Here is a 27,080-nt window from a genome sequence, read left to right on the forward strand (position 1 = left end):
GGGGGGGAATGGATGTGTGTGTATGTGTGTGGGGGGGAATGGATGTGTGTGTATGTGTGGGGGGGGGGGGGCGGTTGTGGTGTGCGTATGGAAGGGGGGGCGGATGTGTGTGTGTGTGTGGAGGGGGGGGGGTGTGGGGGATGGATGTGTGTGTGTGTGTGTGTGGGGGGGGGGGAGGTTGTGGTGTGCGTATGGAGGTGGGGGGTGTGGGTGGGGGGGGGGGGGGGGGATATTACCCCACCAAAAACACGTGTGCCTTTGCTTTTCCCTGTGCCTGCCTTTACGCCCTACGGTGGAACCTCCGGGCTGTAAAGGCAGGAGCGTGGCTTCGGACGGAGACCCAAAAGTGGAAAAGTCTTCTTTTTTTTTTTTTCGAAGGGTTTGCCATGATATGATATTTCGCTCACGAGGTTCAGACGTACATGGTGGCGGCCATCTTTGATTTTGACGTGGCGACCCAATTTTCAATAGCGTTCTTCCTTATGCTTAGATACACCCACACACCAGATTAGAAGTTGGTACTTTGCTTATTTTTCAAGATATTCCGCTCACAAGGATGTGTGTGTGTGTATGTGTGGAGGTGGGGGGTGTGTATGTGTGGTGGGGGGAGGGGTGAGGGGGTGTGTGTGTGGGGAGGGTGGATATGTGTGTATGTGGGGGGGAGGTAGGGGGAATGTGTGTGTGTGTGGGGGGAGGGGTGTGTGGAGGTGGGGGGTGTGTGTATGTGTGGAGGTGGGGGGTGTGTGTATGTGTGGTGGGGGGAGGGGTGTGGGGGTGTTTGTGTGTGGGGAGGGTGGATATGTGTGTATGTGGGGGGGGGAGGTAGGGGGAATGTGTGTGTGTGGGGGGGAGGGGTGTGTGTATGTGTGGAGGTGGGGGGTGTGTGTATGTGTGGTGGGGGGAGGGGTGTAGGGGTGTTTGTGTGTGGATGTGCATGTGTGTAGAGGTCTGTGTGTGTGGGTGGGGATATGTGTGCGTATGGAGGGGGTTCGGTTGTGTGTGTGTGTATGTTTGTGGGGGGTAGGGGGAATGTCTGTGTGTGGGGGTGGGGGTGTGTGTGTGGGGATGTGTGTTAGGGGTGGGGGGGATGTGTGCGTGTTTTCCCTGAGTATGTGTATCTCTGTGAGTGTGTGTGTATTTCTGTGAGTGTGTGTCTCTGTGAGTGTGTGTGTCTCTGTGTCTATCTCTGTGTCTCTCTTTGTGTATCTATGTGTCTCTGTCTCTATGTGTGTATGTATTACTGTGTGTCTGTGTGAACGAACATGTTTATAATGTCATGTGTTGAGGTCTTCCTGAATTCCTGTTGAGGTGTTAAATCCTTACTTTTATACCCGTGCGTGGTGTTGTAAACAGGGATTCTGGACGTATCCACAATAGCGAAGGAGTCTTTTTAAAAAACATGTGTGTGTGTTTGTCAGTGTGTTTCTCTGTCTGTGGTTTTCTGTGTATGTGTGTGTGTTTCTCTGTATGTGTGTGTGTTTCTCTGTATGTGTGTGTGTTTCTCTGTATGTGTGTGTGTTTCTCTGTATGTGTGTGTGTTTCTCTGTATGTGTGCACGTTTTTCTGTGTATGTGTGTGTGTTTCTCTGTATGTGTGTGTTTCTCTGTATATATGTGTGTGTGTTTCTCTGTATATGTGTGTGTTTCTCTGTATATGTGTGTGTTTCTCTATATATGTGTGTGTGTTTCTCTGTATATGTGTGTGTGTTTCTCTGTATATGTGTGTGTGTTTCTCTATATATGTGTGTGTTTCTCTGTATATGTGTGTGTGTTTCTCTGTATATGTGTGTGTGTGTTTCTCTGTATATGTGTGTATTTCTCTGTATATGTGTGTGTTTCTCTGTATATGTGTGTGTTTCTCTGTGTATGTGTGTGTGTTTCTCTGTATATGTGTGTGTGTTTCTCTGTATATGTGTGTGTTTCTCTGTATATGTGTGTGTTTCTCTATATATGTGTGTGTGTTTCTCTGTATATGTGTGTGTGTTTCTCTGTATATGTGTGTGTGTTTCTCTGTATATATGTGTGTGTTTCTCTGTATATGTGTGTGTGTTTCTCTGTATATGTGTGTGTGTGTTTCTCTGTATATGTGTGTGTTTCTCTGTATATGTGTGTGTTTCTCTGTATATGTGTGTGTTTCTCTGTGTATGTGTGTGTGTTTCTCTGTATATGTGTGTGTGTTTCTCTGTATATGTGTGTGTGTTTCTCTGTATATGTGTGTGTTTCTCTATATATGTGTGTGTGTTTCTCTATATATGTGTGTGTGTTTCTCTGTATATGTGTGTGTGTTTCTCTGTATATGTGTGTGTGTTTCTCTGTATATATGTGTGTGTTTCTCTGTATATGTGTGTGTGTTTCTCTGTATATGTGTGTGTGTGTTTCTCTGTATATGTGTGTGTGTGTTTCTCTGTATATGTGTGTGTTTCTCTGTATATGTGTGTGTTTCTCTGTATATGTGTGTGTTTCTCTGTGTATGTGTGTGTGTTTCTCTGTATATGTGTGTGTGTTTCTCTGTATATGTGTGTGTTTCTCTGTATGTGTGTGTGTGTGTTTCTCTGTATATGTGTGTGTTTCTCTGTATATGTGTGTGTGTTTCTCTGTATATGTGTGTGTGTTTCTCTGTGTATGTGTGTGTGTTTCTCTGTATATATGTGTGTGTTTGTCTGTATATGTGTGTGTGTTTCTCTGTATATGTGTGTGTGTTTGTCTGTATATGTGTGTGTGTTTCTCTGTATATGTGTGTGTGTTTGTCTGTATATGTGTGTGTTTCTCTGTATATATGTGTGTGTGTTTCTGTGTATGTGTGTGTGTGTTTCTCTGTATATGTGTGTGTGTTTCTCTGTATATGTGTGTGTTTCTCTGTATGTGTGTGTGTGTGTTTCTCTGTATATGTGTGTGTTTCTCTGTATATGTGTGTGTTTCTCTGTATATGTGTGTGTTTCTCTGTATATGTGTGTGTGTTTCTCTGTATATGTGTGTGTGTTTCTCTGTATATGTGTGTGTGTTTCTCTGTGTATGTGTGTGTGTTTCTCTGTGTATGTGTGTGTGTTTCTCTGTGTATGTGTGTGTGTTTCTCTGTGTATGTGTGTGTGTTTCTCTGTATATGTGTGTGTGTTTCTCTGTATATGTGTGTGTGTTTGTCTGTATATGTGTGTGTGTTTCTCTGTATATGTGTGTGTGTTTGTCTGTATATGTGTGTGTTTCTCTGTATATGTGTGTGTGTTTCTGTGTATGTGTGTGTGTGTTTCTCTGTATATGTGTGTGTGTTTCTCTGTATATGTGTGTGTGTTTCTCTGTATATGTGTGTGTGTTTGTCTGTATATGTGTGTGTTTCTCTGTATATGTGTGTGTGTTTCTCTGTATATGTGTGTGTTCCTCTGTGTATGTGTGTGTTTCTCTGTGTATGTGTGTGTGTTTCTCTGTATATGTGTGTGTTTCTCTGTATATGTGTGTGTTTCTCTGTATATGTGTGTGTTTCTCTGTATATGTGTGTGTTTCTCTGTATGTGTGTGTGTGTGTGTGTTTCTCTGTATATGTGTGTGTTTCTCTGTATATGTGTGTGTGTTTCTCTGTATATGTGTGTGTGTTTCTCTGTATATGTGTGTGTGTTTCTCTGTGTATGTGTGTGTGTTTCTCTGTATATGTGTGTGTGTTTCTCTGTATATGTGTGTGTGTTTCTCTGTATATGTGTGTGTGTTTCTCTGTATATGTGTGTGTGTGTTTCTCTGTATATGTGTGTGTGTGTTTCTCTGTATATGTGTGTGTGTGTTTCTCTGTATATGTGTGTGTGTGTTTCTCTGTATGTGTGTGTGTGTGTTTCTCTGTATATGTGTGTGTTTCTCTGTATATGTGTGTGTTTCTCTGTATATGTGTGTGTTTCTCTGTATATGTGTGTGTTTCTCTGTGTATGTGTGTGTGTTTCTCTGTATATGTGTGTGTGTTTCTCTGTATATATGTGTGTTTCTCTGTATGTGTGTGTGTGTGTTTCTCTGTATATGTGTGTGTGTTTCTCTGTATATGTGTGTGTGTTTCTCTGTATATGTGTGTGTGTTTCTCTGTATATGTGTGTGTTTCTCTGTATATGTGTGTGTTTCTCTGTATATGTGTGTGTGTTTCTCTGTATATGTGTTTGTGTGTTTCTCTGTGTGTGTGTGTTTCTCTGCGTATGTGTGTGTTTCTCTGCATATGTGTGTGTTTCTCTGTATATGTGTGTGTTTCTCTGTATATGTGTGTGTTTCTCTGTGTATGTGTGTGTGTTTCTCTGTATATGTGTGTGTGTTTCTCTGTATATGTGTGTGTTTCTCTGTATGTGTGTGTGTGTGTTTCTCTGTATATGTGTGTGTTTCTCTGTATATGTGTGTGTGTTTCTCTGTATATGTGTGTGTGTTTCTCTGTATATGTGTGTGTTTCTCTGTATATGTGTGTGTGTTTCTCTGTATATGTGTGTGTGTTTCTCTGTATATGTGTGTGTTTCTCTGTATATGTGTGTGTTTCTCTGTATATGTGTGTGTGTTTCTCTGTATATGTGTGTGTGTTTCTCTGTGTGTGTGTGTGTGTGTGTGTTTCTCTGTGTGTGTGTGTGTGTGTATGTGTGTTTCTCTGTGTGTGTGTGTTTCTCTGTGTGTGTGTGTGTGTGTGTGTTTCTCTGTATGTGTGTGTGTGTGTGTGTGTTTCTCTGCGTATGTGTGTGTTTCTCTCTGTGTGTGTGTGTTTCTCTGTGTGTGTGTGTGTGTGTGTTTCTCTGTGTGTGTGTGTGTGTGTTTCTCTGTGTGTGTGTGAACGAACATGTTTATAATGTCGTGTTGAGGTCTTCCATCAGACTCCCAGTTGGCTTAGTGTGAGATGTGTTGGTGTCATTAGGATATTAAGGCGAGTTTTCGCTGATATCAATTAAATTCACCTCTCACACCGAATTAATTATGTCAATGTTCCTTTGTTAACGTTGTCATGTTACATGCCAGAACATATGGTTTAGAATTATTTTGATAACGACTCATGAACCTGCTTGGCTCCAAAATGATCATGAAAGATGGAATGAAAGATGTAATGTCACACAAGATCAGAATCATTTTTACCTGCTTAGCTTTTCTTTAGAGCCTGTGGTGAATACCTGCATTGTGTCCACACTTTGCAGGGTTCTGTTCTGTCCCCAATAACATTTCTTCTTTTTATCAATGACTTTTTCTTCAACAAATAACCAAATACACACGTATGCTTATGATTTGACATGACATTCGTCCATGTATTGACCAACAAAATTGACCAACGGACACAATAGTTTAGTTAGTTTCTTAAAGTGTGATTACAAAGTTAGAAAATGTGGTCCCTCGCAGGTTATAAATCCTTACTTTTCTACCCGTGCGTGGTGTCTTTGTTGTAAACAGGCATTCTGGACGTATCCACAATAGCCAAGGAGTCTTTTTAAAAAATACAACGAAATCCAAGGTAAGTATTGTTTTTGTGTGTGAAGTGTGTGAAGTGTGTGAAGTGTGTGTGTTAGTCCCCTAAAACAGGTCCTGGTTTTGGTGCAACGAGACGTGCCACAGGGTACGAGGACGGTGAAGACTGTCGGCAATCACTGGTGCGATCAAGCATAGGTGGCTGTTGAAGGTGAGAGGTCACAGGTTCACACTAATTGCAAATTCATCTTTGCGAGCAACTCGAAAGGAACTTGCTTTGCTTGTTGAATAACTTTTGCATAGTTAACTTTGGCCTATAGTTATGTTGTTATATGTTTGTTTACTCATACATGTACGTGGCCGATATCCATATCCTTCCATTACTTAACAGGAATATGGGGAAAGCCAAGCCAAGGAAAACCTGTTCCATATGTCATCAACGAGGCCATAACAGATTGACCTGCGCAAGGAGACAACATGTAAGTTCATCAGCTCACGCTCCATACCTTACTGTAACGTGAACGATGCCTGGGAATACAAATATATAGTAATTGACATTCCACGTAAACAATGGTATTGTATGGTATCTGTCCTTTTTTTGTGGCTAACAAAACAAATGCATCTTTTGATGAAACCCAATTTCGCATAATAATTATGTGACTATCTCTGGTATTATTTACATTTATTGCAGGGTATCCCTCACGTGGATCCAACACATCAAGAACCGCAAGCTGTGGACATCGAGGCATCAACATCTATACCTCACGTGCATCCAACACATGATGAACCACAAGCTATGGACATCGAGGCAACAACATCTATACCTAACGTGGATCCAGCATTTGGAATGCAAATAAATACATTGCAGGTGACCCGTCGTTGGCCTGTGTAAATGCAGAGCGGGGTCGGTCGGTCGGTCGATGATACAACCTGCAAATTATGTTATAAAAGTCAACATTTTCTTCTATCTGTTATTTCACCTACCTGAATGCTGCAGCCCCTATTAATGTATTTATTTATTTATTTACTATAAAGGTAAAACAACTAGCTCTGATTGCATTTCAGCAACATTTCATTCCCGTTACACGTTACATGTTACACGTGCATGATATGATGGACGTGTCAACCAAACATTGCTGCAAACGACATGAAACAAAGTACGTTCTATAATGGCGTTGTTTCACTTTGCTTTGCAGGTGCCGACAAATGGTGACCCGACGCACGTACTTACTCATGTGCATGAAGTTGAGCAGCATATTGCTCAGGTATTTACTATTGACGTATAATTATGTAGTTTCTATTGATATTTTTATATCACTGTTACGACTATTGATTGCACGACCTGACTAACTTGCCCGTGTGTTAGTGTAAGTTATCATGGCGTTGTTTCACTTTGCTTTGCAGGTGCCGACACATGGTGACCCGACGCACGTACTTACTCATGTGCATGAAGTTGAGCAGCATATTGCTCAGGTATTTACTATTGACGTATAATTATGTAGTTTCTATTGATATTTTTATATCACTGTTACGACTATTGATTGCACGACCTGACTAACTTGCCCGTGTGTTAGTGTAAGTTATCATGGCGTTGTTTCACTTTGCTTTGCAGGTGCCGACACATGGTGACCCGACGCACGTACTTACTCATGTGCATGAAGTTGAGCAGCATATTGCTCAGGTATTTACTATTGACGTATAATTATGTAGTTTATATTGATATTTTTATATCACTGTTACGACTATTGATTACACGACCTGACTAACTTGCCCGTGTGTTAGTGTAAGTTATCATGGCGTTGTTTCACTTTGCTTTGCAGGTGCCGACACATGGTGACCCGACGCACGTACTTACTCATGTGCGTGAAGTTGAGCAGCATATTGCTCAGGTATTTAATATTGACGTATAATTATGTTGTTTCTATTGATATTTTTATATCACTGTTATGACTATTGATTGCACGACCTGACTAACTTGCCCGTGTGTTACTTATCATTATCATGGTGTTGTTTCACTTTGCTTTCCAGGTGCCTACACAACATAATGGTGACCCGACGCACTTACTTACTCATGTGCGTGAAGCTGAGCAGCAAGTTTCTCAGGTAATGAGTTTACGTCGTCATTATGTCTACTAAATGTCATAATGAAAAATAAAGATACTTTGAAAGAACACACAACACAAACACAACACAGATGTTGAATAAATAAATATATGTCCTATCAATGGCAATGGTAGTTAGTAATGCTTTGCTTTGTTTGATGTTGCCTATATATTAAACTAGGTTGCTCTTCCTTTCATTTGTTCCAGGTCAATGATGGAGGACATTCCAGCATTGCTGCTCGACCTGTACGTCGTCCAACATGTGCATTGTGTCACAGAAATGGAACAGAGCTGTTTGACTTTGTGGAACATCCAATTCCAGACAACATTGTTCGACGAAAGCACGGGGATATGCCGAACATCAATGCTGACGCTGTTGTATGCTGGCACTGTCATCAATATATCAACAGGGACACCGACATTCATGCGAAAAACGCCTGGCTTTTTGCATGGCCAGCTGTTCTGTGGACATACCTGTCGGGAAAGAAGCCAGTGGATCCATCAAAATTCTCTGCACTGCTATCGGACGAGCTACGTGAGATGTGGAAACAAATGCTGCTTGACAACGATGTGTCGCGGCCTGTTAAGCAATCGTTAGCCGCCAAGAAACCCATCTTCACTGATATCACGAAGCAACTGCGTGAATTTGATCACATGCTGCATGTCGATGGACCACGTCTTCTCCAGATGCAGACTCTGCTCAACAAAACGGCCTTTCCAACGGTCGTGTGCCCCATGGGGTGTAACCTGTTCGTGGACGACTTGTTGTGGGAGCGTGCCGAACTGTTGCCCTTGCACCACTACTTGAAAACCTTCATCCCATCGTTCAACGGCTTCAAAGCGGATGCCACCTACCTCACAGGTGCGAGACCCAACTGGCCATACAAGACAAAGGACCTAAAGTGGTACGTTTCACCCGCTTTGGTCATGGATACGACACGTGGCCTGTGTCTTGTGACGTGCTCAAAAAGTGTGCACGCAGGAGGTGACCATCAATACCTCCACGTTCCGACACATCCAATCCTCGGGCACATACCAACAACATATCCTGACCACATGGCACCGGCGGTGGTGACTCCAAACTTTGTGAGAGTTGGACATACGAGGCAGTACAACACATCGTACAACGTGGTGAAACAACAAGGCGATGGACGAGGACTGTCAACATTCTCGCTGAGAACAAAATCGCCACGAGGTACAATGCAGCAACACGAGTCGCAAGCTTGCTCTCTGACACTACACGAGCGATCCGATGTCCGACACTTCATGTGTCAATCGCAGACATACGGGCGCAAGTACGTGAGGAACGTGATGCAGCGATTCCCACCACCGGTGCAGCAACACGTCGCAAAGCATTCGAGATCCGGAACGTACATCCATGTCGGTGATGCTTATGAAATGGCAAAAGCGTTCCACTCCCGGCAAACTGTCATTGGGGAGGAGGCGGAGGACAACGATGCACGGCAGCAGCAAGTTGCCGCTGACGACGATGTCCGGAGCAAGACGGATGGAACCGCTGCCTGTCTCGTTGTGGTTCACAGCGTGCAACACAAAGGGCACCCCCCGTTCAATGTACCGTACGTGCAACAGCGAAGGCCTCACTGCGATTACTCAGCTGGACGGGCCCTTGTGTGTGCATTGCATTGCATAGTCCACTGTCGGCCACTACACAGACTACTGGTCCGAGCGACGTTGCAACTTCGAGCGGATCCAATCATCATCACGCTACAATCGCTGTGCGTTCGCTTGTGCAACTACATGCAAGGGACCTTCATAAATCAGTACCCTTCTCCAAAGTTGCTGGCAATAGATGCATCTGTTGAAAATGCATACCTTCAGCCGCACCATACACTGGTTGAAAGGAAGATTGCAACCCTGCTTTGTCACCATTGCTCAAGGGTTTCCCATCACCATTTGCATCGGAATGAAGATATCGATGTGTCCACCATCCTATCAGCTACTGACAACGATGTGGTGATACTGACGAGGCACGTGTACACAACAGAGGCTGAACACACGGGAGCAGCACGCCGCATAAGGGTCGCCGAACTACCATTACAATCTGCGGATACGAAATGGTCGTTGCTTCTGGCCCTTACTGTTCATTCTCCTGTTGAAACACCCTACACCGTGGACGTTGCATTCAGATGGACCAGTACCCATGGCTGGCAGAATCTGACAACAGCACAAACTGAAGCACCAGCACCAGTGCACGATGTCGGGAAAATGGCTCTCGTGATATATGCCAGAGACAACAGTGACAACTCCCTAGCTCGGAATGAAGCTATCAATTGGTGCGGTGGACAAACAAAACTGCGCTGTGCGAACCATCCCGACATACTCCTGATCAGAGAGCATGGAAAAACGGGTTATCGCTGCTGCTACGGACACTGCAAAACTCCTCTGCGTTGGCGCTGTCCTCACGGAATACCCAAATACCAATGTGACACTGGACTCTGCCTAAAACATGCGAAACAACTTTTGCGTGACGACGCTGCATGTGGTTTGATCCGACAGCGTGACGACGCCGACACCGATGATCTCCCCGTCCAGGGCGAGGGTGGTGCCTCCATCAACGACGACAGGAACGTCCCCGGTGCCGCTGCTGATGACCTCAGAAACCCGGTGATGATGCCCGGTGATGTCATTGATCCTGAAGACGAGCCTCAAGATGCTGTTGAAGCAGCCGACATGTACGTCATTGCTGGAGACGACTTCCCGGATGACGCGCCAACATTGACCACATCATCTACACTCGTGCCGCTGTACATGTCGGAAACGTCACATGCCACACTCTCGACTCTGGGTCACTTCGTACTCAACGACTACCTGAGAGTGATGACACGAGCAAGCTACGCCAGAAAACCGGCTGTGGCAACGCAGCAAGTCCTTCAACACATCTGTGCGGTGACACCAGGAGACACGATCCCACTGCTGTATCCGGAGGGTGTGTTATTCCCAACAATTTTCTGGTCGTCGGTGGGACAGTCGATCATCGGAGCACTGCCCTCTGCTCTGTATACAAAACTGGAGAGACGTCATGGAGGACAAACGGCCACGTTGCAAGATCACATGTGCGTTCGTTTACGCGACAACTCTCTGCTTACGTCGCACGACTGTGAATACTTGCAATGGACCTTTGACGTTTTGCTGAACCATCAGCTCAACTACAACTCTGCTGTCGTCGCTGTGAAAAAAGGCCTGGAACACCTACGTCCTCCAAACATCGGATTCAGCAGCAACACAGAAACCTGCATGAAGTTTGATGAACTCGACGGCAGACAACAAGTCAACCGACTTGCTGCATTGATGAAAGACATGGGCGGATTTGATTACTTCATCACCGCGACCTGCAATGACAGCAAAACCTTTGGAGTGGCACCCATCACACGAGCTATCGAGGAGCTGTATCGTCGCAATTTCAAGAACCCACATCACGTGAACGTCGAGCACATCCATCAGTCCTACTGCGTCATCATGTGCAGAGCGTGGGAGAGAACCAGCCGCTACTTTCTACATTGGCTGGAGCACAGCCCAGAACAACCGTGTGGAGAGGTGCAGACGCTGTGGGCCCGCTACGAGTTTCAGTCGACCGGCAGTCCTGGTAATCGGCCCCATATCCATGGCTTTCTCAAGGTCAAGAACGAGGACGAAAAGACAAAACTCAGCCGGATACGATGTCAGATCTCGCACATCTTCAGCAAAAGTGCTCGTATGACCATGAGGTGTTTACTGGAAGACGGCTTCGTCGAAACCTTTGACGACTACTGTGACATGTACGCTCTGTGCATGAAAGTACAGGTGCATGACTGCAGCCACGCACAAAACCGGTGTCAGAGGAAAATGGCCAACGGTACCTGGAAGTGTCGTGTTCAACAACACCCACCTTCGTTCGAGTACGACTTTGATGAACGACCAAACCTGTACGATCCAGATGTCCTGAAATTGTTGGAAGAGCTCGGACTGGCAAAACGAGATGTTTTTGGGAGGTTGAAAGTGCCCAGAACGCTGGCTGGAGGAAAATACACTTACCCGGCTCAACCCAAGGAAACCTTCGTCCCCACGATACCACGATTCTGGCTCGCTCTGCAATCCTGCACCAACGTTCAGCTGTGTGACACACGATTCCAAGTGGCCTATGTGTGCAAGTATGCTGCCGGTGTGGATGAGAAGAGACAAGCTGATTTCAAAAGCACCAGCAGCAGCAGCGAGGACATGCCACACGACACGGTTGACGTGCGGCTCGGTGACCTCAGCAATACAAAAACCTCTGGACAAACGATGAAGACCACCAAGCCTGGAGGAGAACATATGGCGAAGGAAATTGGTTTGCCCGAGATGATGTGGCACAGTCTCCGGCTGCCTTTCATCACGACCAATGTGGAATACACACACGTGTCGACACAAGCACCAGAGTATCGTTCGGCTGTGACAAAACGACGTGGGGGACAGCATGTGGACGACATAGGTATGCAGAATTGACGTGTGATGTACATAATTAATGATGTGCATGGAATAGGTGAACGTTTTTTGATGAAATGGTTTTTTTGTAACATTTTCAAATAAAACCTATATCATTTTATAAAGGACATTGATTTGTCATGAGTGCAGAAAAGTATTTTGTATTGAAATTATATTTAACTTGATGCAATGAGAGTTAAACAAACCATGCCGTTCATTTTGAAACACCCTTTTCTTGCAGCAGGAGGAGCGGGAGCAGCAGGAGGGACACCGGAAGCAGTGCAAGCACGACGAGGACTCCCAGCATGGCGACAGTTTACATACAACCAGACCATCGTCATTCAGCAACTGCTCGACGGGTACTACTACCTCGACAGCACCTGGAAGTTCTCCGTTCGCCCACCAGAGTTGATGCTGTTTGATGATCTGCACTCCTACAGCCGGTGGTTCTGCATGAAAACGTGCAAGCGGTACGACATCGACGCCGACCTCGCCTCATGTCCCTGGATCAGCGGGAACACGCAACGAATACGCCTGCGCCAAGCACATGTAAAGGACGCTGTGGCATTCGTGGAACAACAAAGGCAAAGTGACATCCCTTCACGTGCTGAACAGGCTGCTCAAATGTACCGGGCCATATTCGCTCCCCTACAAGCTGAACACGACGGCGCTGCTGGTGGTGAAAAGTCCAACTTTTACCACAAATTCGTCGACGTCACCAAAGTGCAGAACAACATCGTGGTCTTCACAGCCGTGACACCGTTTGTGTTGCCAAGTTTCCTCGTCCATCTCCTGCTCAGCATGGGCAAATTCAACACAGAGGTTGATCTGTACTCCTGCCCTGAACTGAAAAGTGCTTTTGTAAAAGCTGGCCTGATTCCTGACGGAGTAACTGACGTTGCGAGTATTCACCAACTGGCACGCAGATACATCGAAGAACAACTCATGTGGCTCCCAATCGGAACGAGACAGTTCCAAAGGATTTTGCGTGTGGTGGTGGCCGGATTGAAGCGTTTCTTCCTGGACGGCGACTTCATCTATGAAGCAATGCCTCTGGCAACAGACGCAGCCATCAGCGAAACGGCCAATGCACAACTACAGCAGCTGGAAACGAGTCGACGACACGCAGCGGTGGATGCCCTGAGTCTTCAGAACCTGCCCAACTTTCCTGACCCTGCAGCACTGAAGTCTGGCATACCTGTGCATTACTCACCTGTTCTCCAGCAAGCAGAAAACCAATCGGACGAGTCGTTGGAGGAGCAGCGAATCGCCCTCGGCAACGCAGTGGCAGCGATTGACGCGCTCCAACACACAGGCGATGCGTCCGTTCGGTTCCCTCTGTTCGTCGGTGGTCCTGGAGCAGGCAAAACCTTTCTGCTCCTGGTGTCGCAAGTGTACGCCATGTCGCTGGGATTCAACACACTTCTCGTGGCATATACATCTGAACGTGCTCGATGTCTCGGTGGTGAACACCTCCATCTAATTACTGGCATGCCGGTGGTGGATCTTGGAACACGCACGGTACGACGAATTGCAGAACAATGCCTGCACAACCTGGCCAGGTCCCCACTGAAAATGCAGGCTCTGCGACGCATCAAGATCATGTTCGTCGAAGAGATTGGCTTGATTCCCGGCGAATTGTTCGCCGTTCTGGACATGGTCATGCGGAAGCTCAACGCAAGCCCCGTGCCGTTCGGTGGAACTCTAATTGTGGCCACGGGTGACCACCATCAGCTGGCACCGATCAAAGGACAGGCCATATGGACCAGTTGCTACATGCTGACCACTTTTCGCATCCTCATCCTACAACATTACGTGCGCTGCAGCCGTGACCATCAGCTACGCCGTCTGATTGAAATGATGCGACGTAACAACCTGGGCGATGCAGACATCGACGAATTCTGCAACATCATGCGACGGCGTTGTGTTCCTCGGCAATTTGTTCAAACATGGACGGAAGTGCCGGCGGACGTATTGCGAGTGTTCGGGAAGAAGCAAGCCGTGGATGTGGCGGTGGAACAATTCCTGAAAAACAAACGCAGCGACAGAACACTACACTCTGCAACGTATGCTGCTGTCGATGAGGTCGAAACCACAAATGGGAACTGGCAACCAGCAAACCTCAACATCAGTCGGAAGCTGAACTACTCCTGCTCCGAACAGCATCAGCTACTCCTGTATGAAGGTGCAATTATGCGGCTGACATACAACAACACAGCAAACACTCAACATGTCCCACGGTTTTCACAAGGACAATTGTGCCTGGTGCGGCAGATACCCCTCATGGACAAGGGTGTCGTGCCAGCCGCGCAGCCCCAGCTGCAGCAACAACGTGTCAGGATCACCCTCATCCCGGTGGGACAGACACCTGCGAACCTTGCAAACATTCCTGCAGAATGGAGAACATTCAGCATTGCTCGGAGATACTCGGTGCCAAGCATCGTCGGCCGCAGAATGACGAAGGGTCGAAGATACCAGTGGCCACTGTGTTATTTTGTGGCCACGACCATCCACAAAGTCATCGGCCAAACGTGCGTTCGCATGGCCACACAGATCAGCCAGCGAGAAAGCATGTATCGACTGTGGTCTCCCGAAATGCTGTTGGTGGTTCTCAGTCGTGTGCGCAGCCTGGCGGACATTATCTTTGTCGGAGACGTGGAGGACACGATGACAGCCATACGAACGCTTCTGAGGCAACCCTCCGACCTCAGGGCACTCATAGATGGATTGCTGCAAAGCCTCAACGTTCTCCACAATCCCATCCGTGTGGTCAACAGGGTGTTCAAACAACAACTCGTGAACTTGAACACAGACGACGGATTCGTGTACCTGCTTGTGAGCACCAAGGACACCGAAGTCTTCTTTATCGGTGAAACGTGTCGTCTGAGGAGACAGCTCACTGACCACAATACAGGACAAGGATTCAAGTTCACAATGGACATGCACTACCGACCCTGGGGACTCTACGTCCTTGTCACCGGTTTCACCGCGGCTGGCAGCGACCAACAAAACCAGCAACAACGGCAAATCTTTGAGCGCAAATGGCGCAAAGCCATTGCACGACTTCGCCACAAGAACACCACGGCGATTCGACGTGTCGGCTACCAGCTCTTCATCAAATGCCAACGCACAAACAGCGAGTTGATGTGGATCAATTGTGGGACTGTAACGACACACCAAGAGGTGCAAGATCTTCACGAACATCTCATGGTAGCAGAACCTACAAGACCAAGTCTATTCCCCATCACGTCTGTGCTGCGAGTGAACGACCCACCCCCATTGCCTCAGTGACTGAGTTAATGGCCTCCGCAAATGACATTGTAAGGGTGAGCCTTGAGGGATTTGGTGTGATACTATGCGTGTGTGACTAAACCCTCTTGGCAAGCTCACAGCGGAGATGTCTTACCTTACTTATTTGAGCACATATAACGAACTGCCATAATCCACCAAAGGCATTTATTTTTTTTCCTTGTTACAATACACCAAGGTTTTTTTTTTTTTTTCCTTGGTACAAGAGAGAGAGTAATGGCCTCCGCAAATGACATTGTAAGGGTGAGCCTTGAGGGATTTGGTGTGATACTATGCGTGTGTGACTGAACCCTCTTGGCAAGCTCACAGCGGAGATGTCTTACCTTACTTATTTGAGAACATATAACGAACTGCCATAATCCACCAAAGGTTTTTTGATTTTTTTTCCTTGGTACAATACACCAAGGTTGTTTTTTATTTTTTCCTTTGGTACAAGAGGTTTTTCTTTTTTTTCCCTTGGTACAATACACCAAGGTTTTTATTTTTTTCCCTTGATACAAGAGAGAGAGTAATGGCCTCCGCAAATGACATTGTAAGGGTGAGCCTTGAGGGATTTGGTGTGATACTATGCATGTGTGACTGAACCCTCTTGGCAAGCTCACAGCGGAGATGTCTTACCTTACTTATTTGAGAACATATAACGAACTGCCATAATCCACCAAAGGTTTTTTGATTTTTTTTCCTTGGTACAATACACCAAGGTTGTTTTTTATTTTTTCCTTTGGTACAAGAGAGGTTTTTCTTTTTTTTCCCTTGGTACAATACACCAAGGTTTTTATTTTTTTCCCTTGATACAAGAGAGAGAGTAATGGCCTCCGCAAATGACATTGTAAGGGTGAGCCTTGAGGGATTTGGTGTGATACTATGCATGTGTGACTGAACCCTCTTGGCAAGCTCACAGCGGAGATGTCTTACCTTACTTATTTGAGCACATATAACGAACTGCCATAATCCACCAAAGGTTTTTTGTTTTTTTCCTTGGTACAATACACCAAGGTTTTTTAATTTCTTTTTCCTTGGTACAAGAGAGAGTAATGGCCTCCACAACTGACATATGTAAGGGTGAGCCTTGAGGGAGTTGGGGTGATGCGACGCGTATGTGACTGAACCCCTCTGGGCAAGCTCACACCGGAATGTCTTACTTGTATGTGCACAAACAACGAACTTTGTGTTATCACAAAATCACTTTTATTGCATGTGTTTAGAATGCCAATGTCATGATCAGCAATGTCATTCTGATTCGTTCTGTTGTGCTCTGGAAATAAAACCATCTTTGAAAAATATTTGCATTGTCACTTCTATATCTTTCAATAAATAGTGTGTACAAAATCACTTTTATTACATGTGTTTAAAATGCTAATGTCATGATCAACGTTTTGAACAACTCTCCCGAAAATTCTGCGCACCTTTTAATTCTCGTGATGTCGTCGACATGCCGTGAGACTTTGTTTTCAATGGTAGATAGGTACGCCGCTTGGTTTCAGTTGTTTCTTGAAGGAAACTTCTCTTTTCGAGAAGAGGAAGAAGTTGTTTCTTGGGTTTATTGATCTGGAGAAAGCATTCGATAGGGTTCCACGTGAAGTCGTGACATGGGCATTGAGGAGGTTAGGTGTGGAGGAAAGTGCACCTTGCTGTATGAGACGGTTATACTGGACAAGGTGAGTATATTGTCATGCGACTCCGGTTAATACCAGAAGGTCACGGATAGGCCTAAACGGTTTTATTGGAGGCGCCGACTGTAATGACATTGTGTCTAAGTTGAACCCAGGTGTTATGCTGTCTCCAACCACTGAGAGGCTTCTATAAGAACGTGGACGAACATCGCTCCGAGGACATTCCTGTGACAATTTGAGATGGTTTGTTCATGTGTGGAGGAAGAATGAAAGTAACTGGTTGAGAAGAGTGGTGGAAATGAATGTAGAGGGCGGGGAATGTTCTGTGTGTGTTCTGATGTGGTCCTTCAGAGGGACGGGTGTTGTCCAATCACAGTTGTGCTCCGACGGATGGTACTTTCCTTATTTTTTTCAAGATATTCCGCTCACAATGTTCAGACGTATATATGGTGGCGGCCATCTTGGATTTTGACGTGGCGACCCAATTTACGATAACCTTCTTGCTTATGCCTCGGTACACCCACGCACCGAATTAGAAGTTGGTGCTTTGCCTATTTTTCAAGATATTCCGCTCACAATGTTCAGACGTATATATGGTGGCGGCCATCTTGGATTTGACGTGGCGACCCAATTTACGATAGCCTTCTTCCTTATGCCTAGGTACACCCACGCACCGAATTAGGAGTTGGTGCTTTGCCTATTTTTCAAGATATTCTGCTCATGAGGTTCAGACCTATATATGGTGGCGGCCATCTTGGATTTTGACGTGGCGACCCAATTTACGATAGCGTTCTCCCTTATGCGTAGATACACCCACACACCAGATTAGAAGTTAGTAGTTCGTTTCTTTTTCAAGATATTCCGCTTACAAGGTTCAGACATATATATGGTGGCGACCCAATTTTCAATAGCGTTCTTCCGTATGCGTAGATACACCCACACACCAGATTAGACGTTAGTAGTTCGTTTATTTTTCAAGATATTTCGCTCAAAAGGTTCAGACATATACATGGTGGCGGCCATCTTGGATTTTGACGTGGCGACCCAATTTTCAATAGCGTTCTTCCTTATGCCGAGATACACCCACACACCAGATTAGAAGTTGGTACCTCGCTTATTTCTCAAGATATGCAGGTTGCAAGGTCAGACATATATATGGTGGCGGCCATCTTGGATTTTGACGTGGCGACCCAATTTTCGAAGGCTTTCTTCCTTGTGCCTAGATACACGCACACACCAAGTTAGAAGTTTCTACTTCGCTTATTTTTCAAGGTATGCAGGTTGCAAGGTTCAGACATACATGTTGGCGGCCATCTTGGATTTTGCCGTGGCGACCCAATTTTCAATAGCTGGCGCATGCGCAGATGGGCTGCACTGCGATGCCACTGAAAAGCGGCTGAGAAAACCGCGCATGCGCAGATCGCGGACATGATTCATTTCGAATTTCCATCTTTATTTAATTTCCGAAAAGACGTCTGCATTCGACAATCGCGCGATGACGTCACGACGTAAATGAATTTCTTCATATAACTTCAGATCCGCTGGATGGATTTTGACGAAATAAACGGCATCGTGTAGGGCATTTAAATGCGCAAATTTCGAGACCACTTGTGACCATGACAGCCATTTCCTTCTCGCACAGCACCAAACATTCTTGTGCGTCAATCCCGTCAACCCTGCGCATGCGCAGGTGGTGCGACAGTCGTTTGCCGAAGCACTTGAACATTTAACGCTGAAAAATCGCGCATGCGCAAATGGTAGCGCTGGAGCGCAAGGTCACGTGTGCACGCGTACGTAATATGTGGATGGATATTTGCGCATGCGCAAATGGTCGCGCTGGAGCGCAAGGTCACGTGTGCACGCTTACGTAACTTACGTACGCGCTTTGATGGGCGGGGCGAACGGTGTTCACGAATGGTAAAATGCGGAAGCGCTGGAAGCGTATGCGAAGCTGTCGCACGATCTCCTGTCATGGTCCACAAGATTATCACAGAGAGGTGCAGCTTCCAGCGTTTCGAGATATGATCCAGACCTAACTTTTGAGACCGGTCCCAGCGTTCTAGGCCCCGTGGTTGGTTCAGACGGACCCGACAATGGACGTGTTGGATTTTACCGCGAGCCGATTCGAACGCCGACGTGCCGGCGAACAAAACCGGTCATATCTTTTGAACGCGTGGCTCGATTTTTACAAAATAAACTTTTTCTTGAAGGGCTGAACCGTGCGCTCAAAACGATACCGAGTTTGACCCTGAGAGAGCCGTTTTGCGCCGGCAAAGGCGCCTTGTGTGACGTGAGGACCATGTCGTGCTGCATAGATTATCATAAATTATCATATCATTATCGGCGGCGCGATCCGTGACGTCACGGCTCACTTAATTGCAATTATCTCCGCTATTCCTTGGCCGAATCGAACCGGGAAACAAGTATGTTGTATAATATTCGGATGCGCACGTTTCAAGCCCGGTTTGAGCTTCCGCAGTTACGTGGTTCTCGAGATAGCCGTTTGGGCGCCCAAACCCTTAGTGTTTTCCTCTGTGAGTTCTATGAGCGGTTTCGGGCCTGGACTATGTTGGTGAAGATGCGAGGGGGCGGGCTTTTGCTTCTGGGTGACTTCGTCACGATCCGTGATTATTTCTCCGCCCTTTACAACCAGAAGACACGACACCCAACATACTATGGAATGTGCTGTGTGTGGGCCCAGGAAAGGGCCTGAAATCACTCCTGGGGGGAGTCCTAATGGGGGCGACAGGCCCCGGGGGTGGGTGGCACAAAACACACTCGACGCGTGCCCACGTGTGCCCGTGGGTGTGGAAAACAGGGTGGGTGCCCACCGCACCGACGCGCGTGACAAAAAATCGAACCTAGGGCTTGGTCCTTGTGAGGGACGCTAAAGACGATTGTGCTTGGCTTGTGCTTGTGCTGTGTGTGTGCTGAAAATGGAAACGTTAAAAAACGTAGTTAGATTTAGTGAACCCGAAATGCTGTTTTGTTATTTTAAAAAAAATAATTATCCACTCCACACGAAAGGCTAAAGTGCTTTTAAAAAGACCTATGGTATACGGTGTGGTATCGTGCGATACACCGTGGATGGAACGTCGTTACGTGTGCGTATACGTGCTTCCATTCCACAAAACGAACTTGCGACGGGTACGTATTTATGGATGCGGCGTACGATGCGATAAACAATAAAATGCCCCTGCCGGTGTTACGTGGTGTGGCACGGTGTGTGTTGGTCCCTTCCTCGTTATACGTTATTTATGGCATCACGTACGTGCTGGTTTTCGTGCGGGATCACAAAAATCGATGTGCTTCCGTCGCGTACGTATGGACGCGTCGCTGAAAAACATTTCTTTTTTTAAAACTTGGAATCTCAAAAACGTTCGTTTCGACCGTCGATGATGGTAGGGACTCGACCTCGTGGTCACCGACGGTGTCGTCAGCTTATCGTATTAGGGGACGAAAACACGTGGGGGCTCGAGGCCGCGCGTTCGCCGACGCCCGGACCGACGGTCCGTGCTCTTCTGCGCCGAGCCGGGGCGAGCGCGGGTCTCGTGGGGCGCGGCGCCGGAGAGGTCCGCCGGTGCGTGCTCGTGGTGCGAGGCGTGGTGCGGCGCGTGGTCGCCCCGCCGAAAACACGCGCGCCTTTGCTTTTCCCTGTGCCTGCCTTTACGCCCTCCGGTGAAACCTCCGGGCCGTAAAGGCAGGAGCGTGGCTTCGGACGGAGACCCGAAAGTGGAAAAGTCGTTTTTTTTTTCGAAGGGTTCGCCACGATATGATGTTTCGCTCACGAGGTTCAGACGTACGTGGCGGCGGCCGTCTTGGGTTTTGACGTGGCGACCCGATTTACGACGGCGTTCTTCCTTATGCCGAGATACACCCACGCACCGAATTAGAAGTCGGTACCTTGCTTATCTTTCGAGATATTCCGCTCACGAGGTTCAGACGTATATAAGGTGGCGGCCATCTTGGAGTTGACGTGGCGACCCGATTTTCAACTGCGTTCTTCCTTATGCCTAGATACACCCACGCACCGGATTAGAAGTTGGTTCTTTGCTTATTTTTCCAGATATTCCGCTCACGAGGTTCAGACGTAGATATGGTGGCGGCCATCTTGGATTTTGACGTGGCGACCCAATTTACGATAACCTTCTTCCTTATGCCTAGATACACCCACGCACCAAATTAGAAGTTGGTGCTTTGCCTATTTTTCAAGATATTCCGCTCACAATGTTCAGACGTATATATGGTGGCGGCCATCTTGGATTTGCCGTGGCGACCCAATTTTCGACAGCGTTCTTCCTTATGCCTAGGTACAGCCACGCACCTAATTAGAAGTTGGTGCTTTGCCTATTTTTCAAGATATTCCGCTCACGAGGTTCAGACATAGATATGGTGGCGGCCATCTTGGATTTTGACGTGGCGACCCAATTTTCAATAGCCTTCTTCCTTGTGCCTAGATACACGCACACACCAAGTTAGAAGTTTCTACTTCGCTTATTTTTCAAGATATTCCACTCACAATGTTCAGACATATATATGGTGGCGGCCATCTTGGATTTTGACGTGGCGACCCAATTTACGATAGCCTTCTTCCTTGTGCCTCGATACACGGACACACCAAATTAGAAGTTTCTACTTCGCTTATTTTTCAAGATATGCAGGTTGCAAGGTTCAGACATACATGTTGGCGGCCATCTTGGATTTTGACGTGGCGACCCAATTTTCAATAGCTGGCGCATGCGCAGATGGGCTGCACTGCGATGCCACTGAAAAGCGGCTGAGAAAACCGCGCATGCGCAGATCGCGGACATGATTCATTTCGAATTTCCATCTTTATTTAATTTCCGAAAAGACGTCTGCATTCGACAATCGCGCGATGACGTCACGACGTAAATGAATTTCTTCATATAACTTCAGATCCGCTGGATGGATTTTGACGAAATAAACGGCATCGTGTAGGGCATTTAAATGCGCAAATTTCGAGACCACTTGTGACCATGACAGCCATTTCCTTCTCGCACAGCACCAAACATTCTAATACGTCAATCCCGTCAACCCTGCGCATGCGCAGGTGGTGCGACAGTCGTTTGCCGAAGCACTTGAACATTTAACGCTGAAAAAATCGCGCATGCGCAAATGGTAGCGCTGGAGCGCAAGGTCACGTGTGCACGCGTATGTAATATGTGGATGGATATTTGCGCATGCGCAAATGGTCGCGCTGGAGCGCAAGGTCACGTGTGCACGCTTACGTAACTTACGTACGCGCTTTGATGGGCGGGGCGAACGGTGTTCACGAATGGTAAAATGCGGAAGCGCTGGTAGCGTATGCGAAGCTGTCGCACGATCTCCTGTCATGGTCCACAAGATTATCACAGAGAGGTGCAGCTTCCAGCGTTTCGAGATATGATCCAGACCTAACTTTTGAGACCGGTCCCAGCGTTCTAGGCGCGGTGGTTGTCTCAGACGGACCCGACGAAGGACGTGTTGGATTTTACCGCGAGCCGATTCGAGCACCGACGTGCCGGCGAACAAAACCGGTCATATCTTTTGAACGCGTGGCTCGATTTTTACAAAATAAACTTTTTCTTGAAGGGCTGAACCGTGCGCTCAAAACGATACCGAGTTTGACCCTGAGAGAGCCGTTTTGCGCCGGCAAAGGCGCCTTGTGTGACGTGAGGACCATGTCGTGCTGCATAGATTATCATAAATTATCATATCATTATCGGCGGCCCGATCCGTGACGTCACGGCTCACTTAATTGCAATTATCTGTGCTATTCCTTGGCCGAATCGAACCGAAAAAGAGTTATGTTGTATAATATTCGGATGCGCACGTTTCAAGCCCGGTTTGAGCTTCCGCAGTTACGTGGTTCTCGAGATAGCCGTTTGGGCGCCCAAACCCTTAGTGTTTTCCTCTGTGAGTTCTATGAGCGGTTTCGGGCCTGGACTATGTTGGTGAAGATGCGAGGGGGCGGGCTTTTGCTTCTGGGTGACTTCGTCACGATAACGTGATTGTTTCTCCGCCCTTTACAACCAGAAAAAAACACGACCAACAGGAATATTGTGCTGTGTTTCGGCCCAGGAAAGGGCCTGAAATCACTCCTGGGGGGAGTCCTAATGGGGGCGACAGGCCCCGGGGGTGGGTGGCACAAAAGACACTCGACGCGTGCCCACGTGTGCCCGTGGGTGTGGAAAACAGGGTGGGTGCCCACCGCACCGACGCGCGTCACAAAAAATCGAACCTAGGGCTTGGTCCTTGTGAGGGACGCTAAAGACGATTGTGCTTGGCTTGTGCTTGTGCTGTGTGTGTGCTGAAAATGGAAACGTTAAAAAACGTAGTTAGATTTAGTGAACCCGAAATGCTGTTTTGTTATTTTAAAAAACAATAATTATCCACTCCACACGAAAGGCTAAAGTGCTTTTAAAAAGACCTATGGTATACGGTGTGGTATCGTGCGATAGACCGTGGATGGAACGTCGTTACGTGTGCGTATACGTGCTTCCATTCCACAAAACGAACTTGCGATGGGTACGTATTTATGGATGCGGCGTACGATGCGATAAACAATAAAATGCCCCTGCCGGTGTTACGTGGTGTGGCGCGGTGTGTGTTGGTCCCTTCCTCGTTATACGTTATTTATGGCATGACGTACGTGCTGGTTTTCGTGCGGGATCACAAAAATCGATGTGCTTCCGTCGCGTACGTATGGACGTGTCGCTGAAAAACATTTCTTTTTTTTAAACTTGGAATCTCAAAAACGTTCGTTTCGACCGTCGATGATGGTAGGGACTCGACCTCGTGGTCACCGAAGGTGTCGTCAGCTTATCGTATTAGGGGACGAAAACACGTGGGGGCTCGAGGCCGCGCGTTCGCCGACGCCCGGACCGACGGTCCGTGCTCTTCTGCGCCGAGCCGGGGCGAGCGCGGGTCTCGTGGGGTGCGGCGCCGGAGAGTTCCGCCGGTGCGTGCTCGTGGTGCGAGGCGTGGTGCGGCGCGTGGTCGCCCCGCCGAAAACACGCGCGCCTTTGCTTTTCCCTGTGCCTGCCTTTACGCCCTCCGGTGAAACCTCCGGGCCGTAAAGGCAGGAGCGTGGCTTCGGACGGAGACCCGAAAGTGGAAAAGTCGGTTTTTTTTTCGAAGGGTTCGCTACGATATGATGTTTCGCTCACGAGGTTCAGACGTACGTGGCGGCGGCCGTCTTGGGTTTTGACGTGGCGACCCGATTTACGACGGCGTTCTTCCGTATGCCGAGATACACCCACGCTCCGAATTAGAAGTCGGTACTTTGCTTATTTTTCCAGATATTCCGCTCACGAGGTTCAGACGTATATATGGTGGCGGCCATCTTGGAGTTGACGTGGCGACCCGATTTTCAACTGCGTTCTTCCTTATGCCTAGATACACCCACGCACCGGATTAGAAGTTGGTTCTTTGCTTATTTTTCAAGATATTCCGCTCACGAGGTTCAGAAGTAGATAATGTGGCGGCCATCTTGGATTTTGACGTGGCGACCCGATTTACGATAACCTTCTTCCTTATGCCTCGGTACACCCACGCACCGAATTAGAAGTTGGTGCTTTGCTTATTTTTCAAGATATTCCGCTCACGAGGTTCAGACATATATATGGTGGCGGCCATCTTGGATTTTGACGTGGCGACCCAATTTACGATAGCCTTCTTCCTTATGCCTAGGTACACCCACGCACCTAATTAGAAGTTGGTGCTTTGCCTATTTTTCAAGATATTCCACTCACAATGTTCAGACATATATATGGTGGCGGCCATCTTGGATTTTGACGTGGCGACCCAATTTTCGACAGCTTTCTTCCGTGTGCCTAGATACACCCACACACCAAGTTAGAAGTTTCTACTTCGCTTATTTCTCAAGATATGCAGGTTGCAAGGTCAGACATATATATGGTGGCGGCCATCTTGGATTTTGACGTGGCGACCCAATTTTCGAAGGCTTTCTTCCTTGTGCCTAGATACACGCACACACCAAGTTAGAAGATTCTACTTCGCTTATTTTTCAAGATATGCAGGTTGCAAGGTTCAGACATACATGTTGGCGGCCATCTTGGATTTTGCCGTGGCGACCCAATTTTCAATAGCTGGCGCATGCGCAGATGGGCTGCACTGCGATGCCACTGAAAAGCGGCTGAGAAAACCGCGCATGCGCAGATCGCGGACATGATTCATTTCGAATTTCCATCTTTATTTAATTTCCGAAAAGACGTCTGCATTCGCCAATCGCGCGATGACGTCACGACGTAAATGAATTTCTTCATATAACTTCAGATCCGCTGGATGGATTTTGACGACATAAACGGCATCGTGTAGGGCATTTAAATGCGCAAATTTCGAGACCACTTGTGACCATGACAGCCATTTCCTTCTCGCACAGCACCAAACATTCTAATGCGTCAATCCCGTCAACCCTGCGCATGCGCAGGTGGTGCGACAGTCGTTTGCCGAAGCACTTGAACATTTAACGCTGAAAAAATCGCGCATGCGCAAATGGTAGCGCTGGAGCGCAAGGTCACGTGTGCACGCGTACGTAATATGTGGATGGATATTTGCGCATGCGCAAATGGTCGCGCTGGAGCGCAAGGTCACGTGTGCACGCTTACGTAACTTACGTACGCGCTTTGATGGGCGGGGCGTACGGTGTTAACGAAATGCTAAAATGCGGAAGCGCTGGAAGCGTATGCGAAGCTGTCGCACGATCTCCTGTCATGGTCCACAAGATTATCACAGAGAGGTGCAGCTTCCAGCGTTTCGAGATATGATCCAGACCTAACTTTTGAGACCGGTCCCAGCTTTCTAGGCCCCGTGGTTGGTTCAGACGGACCCGACAATGGACGTGTTGGATTTTACCGCGAGCCGATTCGAGCACCGACGTGCCGGCGAACAAAACCGGTCATATCTTTTGAACGCGTGGCTCGATTTTTACAAAATAAACTTTTTCTTGAAGGGCTGAACCGTGCGCTCAAAACGATGCCGAGTTTGACCCTGAGAGAGCCGTTTTGCGCCGGCAAAGGCGCCTTGTGTTACGTGAGGACGATGTCGTGCTGCATAAATTATCATATCATTACCGCCGGCGCGATCCGTGACGTCACGGCTCACTTAATTGCAATTATCTGTGCTATTCCTTGGCCGAATCGAACCGAAAAAGAGTTATGTTGTATAATATTCGGATGCGCACGTTTCAAGCCCGGTTTGAGCTTCCGCAGTTACGTGGTTCTCGAGATAGCCGTTTCTGTGCCCAAACTCTATAGTGTTTTCCTCGTCAGTTCTATGAGCGGTTTCGGGCCTGGACTATGTTGGTGAAGATGCGAGGGGGCGGGCTTTTGCTTCTGGGTGACTTCGTCACGATTCGTGATTATTTCTCCGCCCTTTACAACCAGAAAAAAACACGACCAACATTGACATGGAATATTGTGCTGTGTTTCGGCCCAGGAAAGGGCCTGAAATCACTCCTGGGGGGAGTCCTAATGGGGGCGACAGGCCCCGGGGGTGGGTGTCACAAAAGACACTCGACGCGTGCCCACGTGTGCCCGTGTGTGGAAAACAGGGTGGGTGCCCACCGCACCGACGCGCGTGACAAATAATCGAACGCATGGCAAGGTCCTTTTGAGGGACGCTAAAGACGATTGTGCTTGGCTTGTGCTTGTGGTGTGTGTGTGCTGAAAATGGAAACGTTAAAAAACGTAGTTAGATTTAGTGAACCCGAAATGCTGTTTTGTTATTTAAAAAAAAACAAATTATCCACTCCACACGAAAGGCTAATGTGCTTTTAAAAAGACCTATGGTATACGGTGTGGTATCGTGCGATAGACCGTGGATGGAACGTCGTTACGTGTGCGTATACGTGCTTCCATTCCACAAAACGAACTTGCGATGGGTACGTATTTATGGATGCGGCGTACGATGCGATAAACAATAAAATGCCCCTGCCGGTGTTACGTGGTGTGGCGCGGTGTGTGTTGGTCCCTTCCTCGTTATACGTTATTTATGGCATGACGTACGTGCTGGTTTTTGTGCGGGATCACAAAAATCGATGTGCTTCCGTCGCGTACGTATGGACGCGTCGCTGAAAAACATTTCTTTTTTTTAAACTTGGAATCTCAAAAACATTCGTTTCGACCGTCGATGATGGTAGGGACTCGACCTCGTGGTCACCGAGGGTGTCGTCAGCTT

The 27,080-nt window shown here is 47.4% G+C and overlaps 2 protein-coding genes across 4 annotated transcripts in view; one reads left to right on the top strand and one right to left on the bottom strand.

Moving 5' to 3' along the window:
* LOC137426991 (thioredoxin-like protein 4A) overlaps positions 1-27,080 on the top strand; it is a 106,724-nt gene that overhangs the window by 19,182 nt on the left and 60,462 nt on the right. The window contains exons 3-10 of one of the 3 annotated variants that reach the window (XM_078778788.1): positions 5,381-5,606; positions 5,787-5,874; positions 6,087-6,263; positions 6,592-6,660; positions 7,216-7,284; positions 7,424-7,498; positions 7,705-11,965; positions 12,200-17,801. The exons of the other annotated variants lie outside the window; for them this stretch is intronic. Of the exons in view, the coding sequence (XP_078634914.1) occupies positions 5,791-5,874; positions 6,087-6,263; positions 6,592-6,660; positions 7,216-7,284; positions 7,424-7,498; positions 7,705-11,965; positions 12,200-15,249 (7,785 nt within the window). The 5' untranslated portion in view covers positions 5,381-5,606; positions 5,787-5,790 and the 3' untranslated portion in view covers positions 15,250-17,801. Of the gene's footprint in view, positions 1-5,380; positions 5,607-5,786; positions 5,875-6,086; positions 6,264-6,591; positions 6,661-7,215; positions 7,285-7,423; positions 7,499-7,704; positions 11,966-12,199; positions 17,802-27,080 lie in introns of those variants that run through there. 3 annotated transcript variants of the gene reach the window in all.
* LOC137428201 (uncharacterized) overlaps positions 1-27,080 on the bottom strand; it is a 101,061-nt gene that overhangs the window by 5,114 nt on the left and 68,867 nt on the right. The window lies entirely within an intron of this gene.

This window comes from Myxine glutinosa, chromosome 5 (assembly GCF_964187855.1).
Source record: "Myxine glutinosa chromosome 5, kmMyxGlut1.1, whole genome shotgun sequence".
Classification (NCBI taxonomy): domain Eukaryota; kingdom Metazoa; phylum Chordata; class Myxini; order Myxiniformes; family Myxinidae; genus Myxine; species Myxine glutinosa.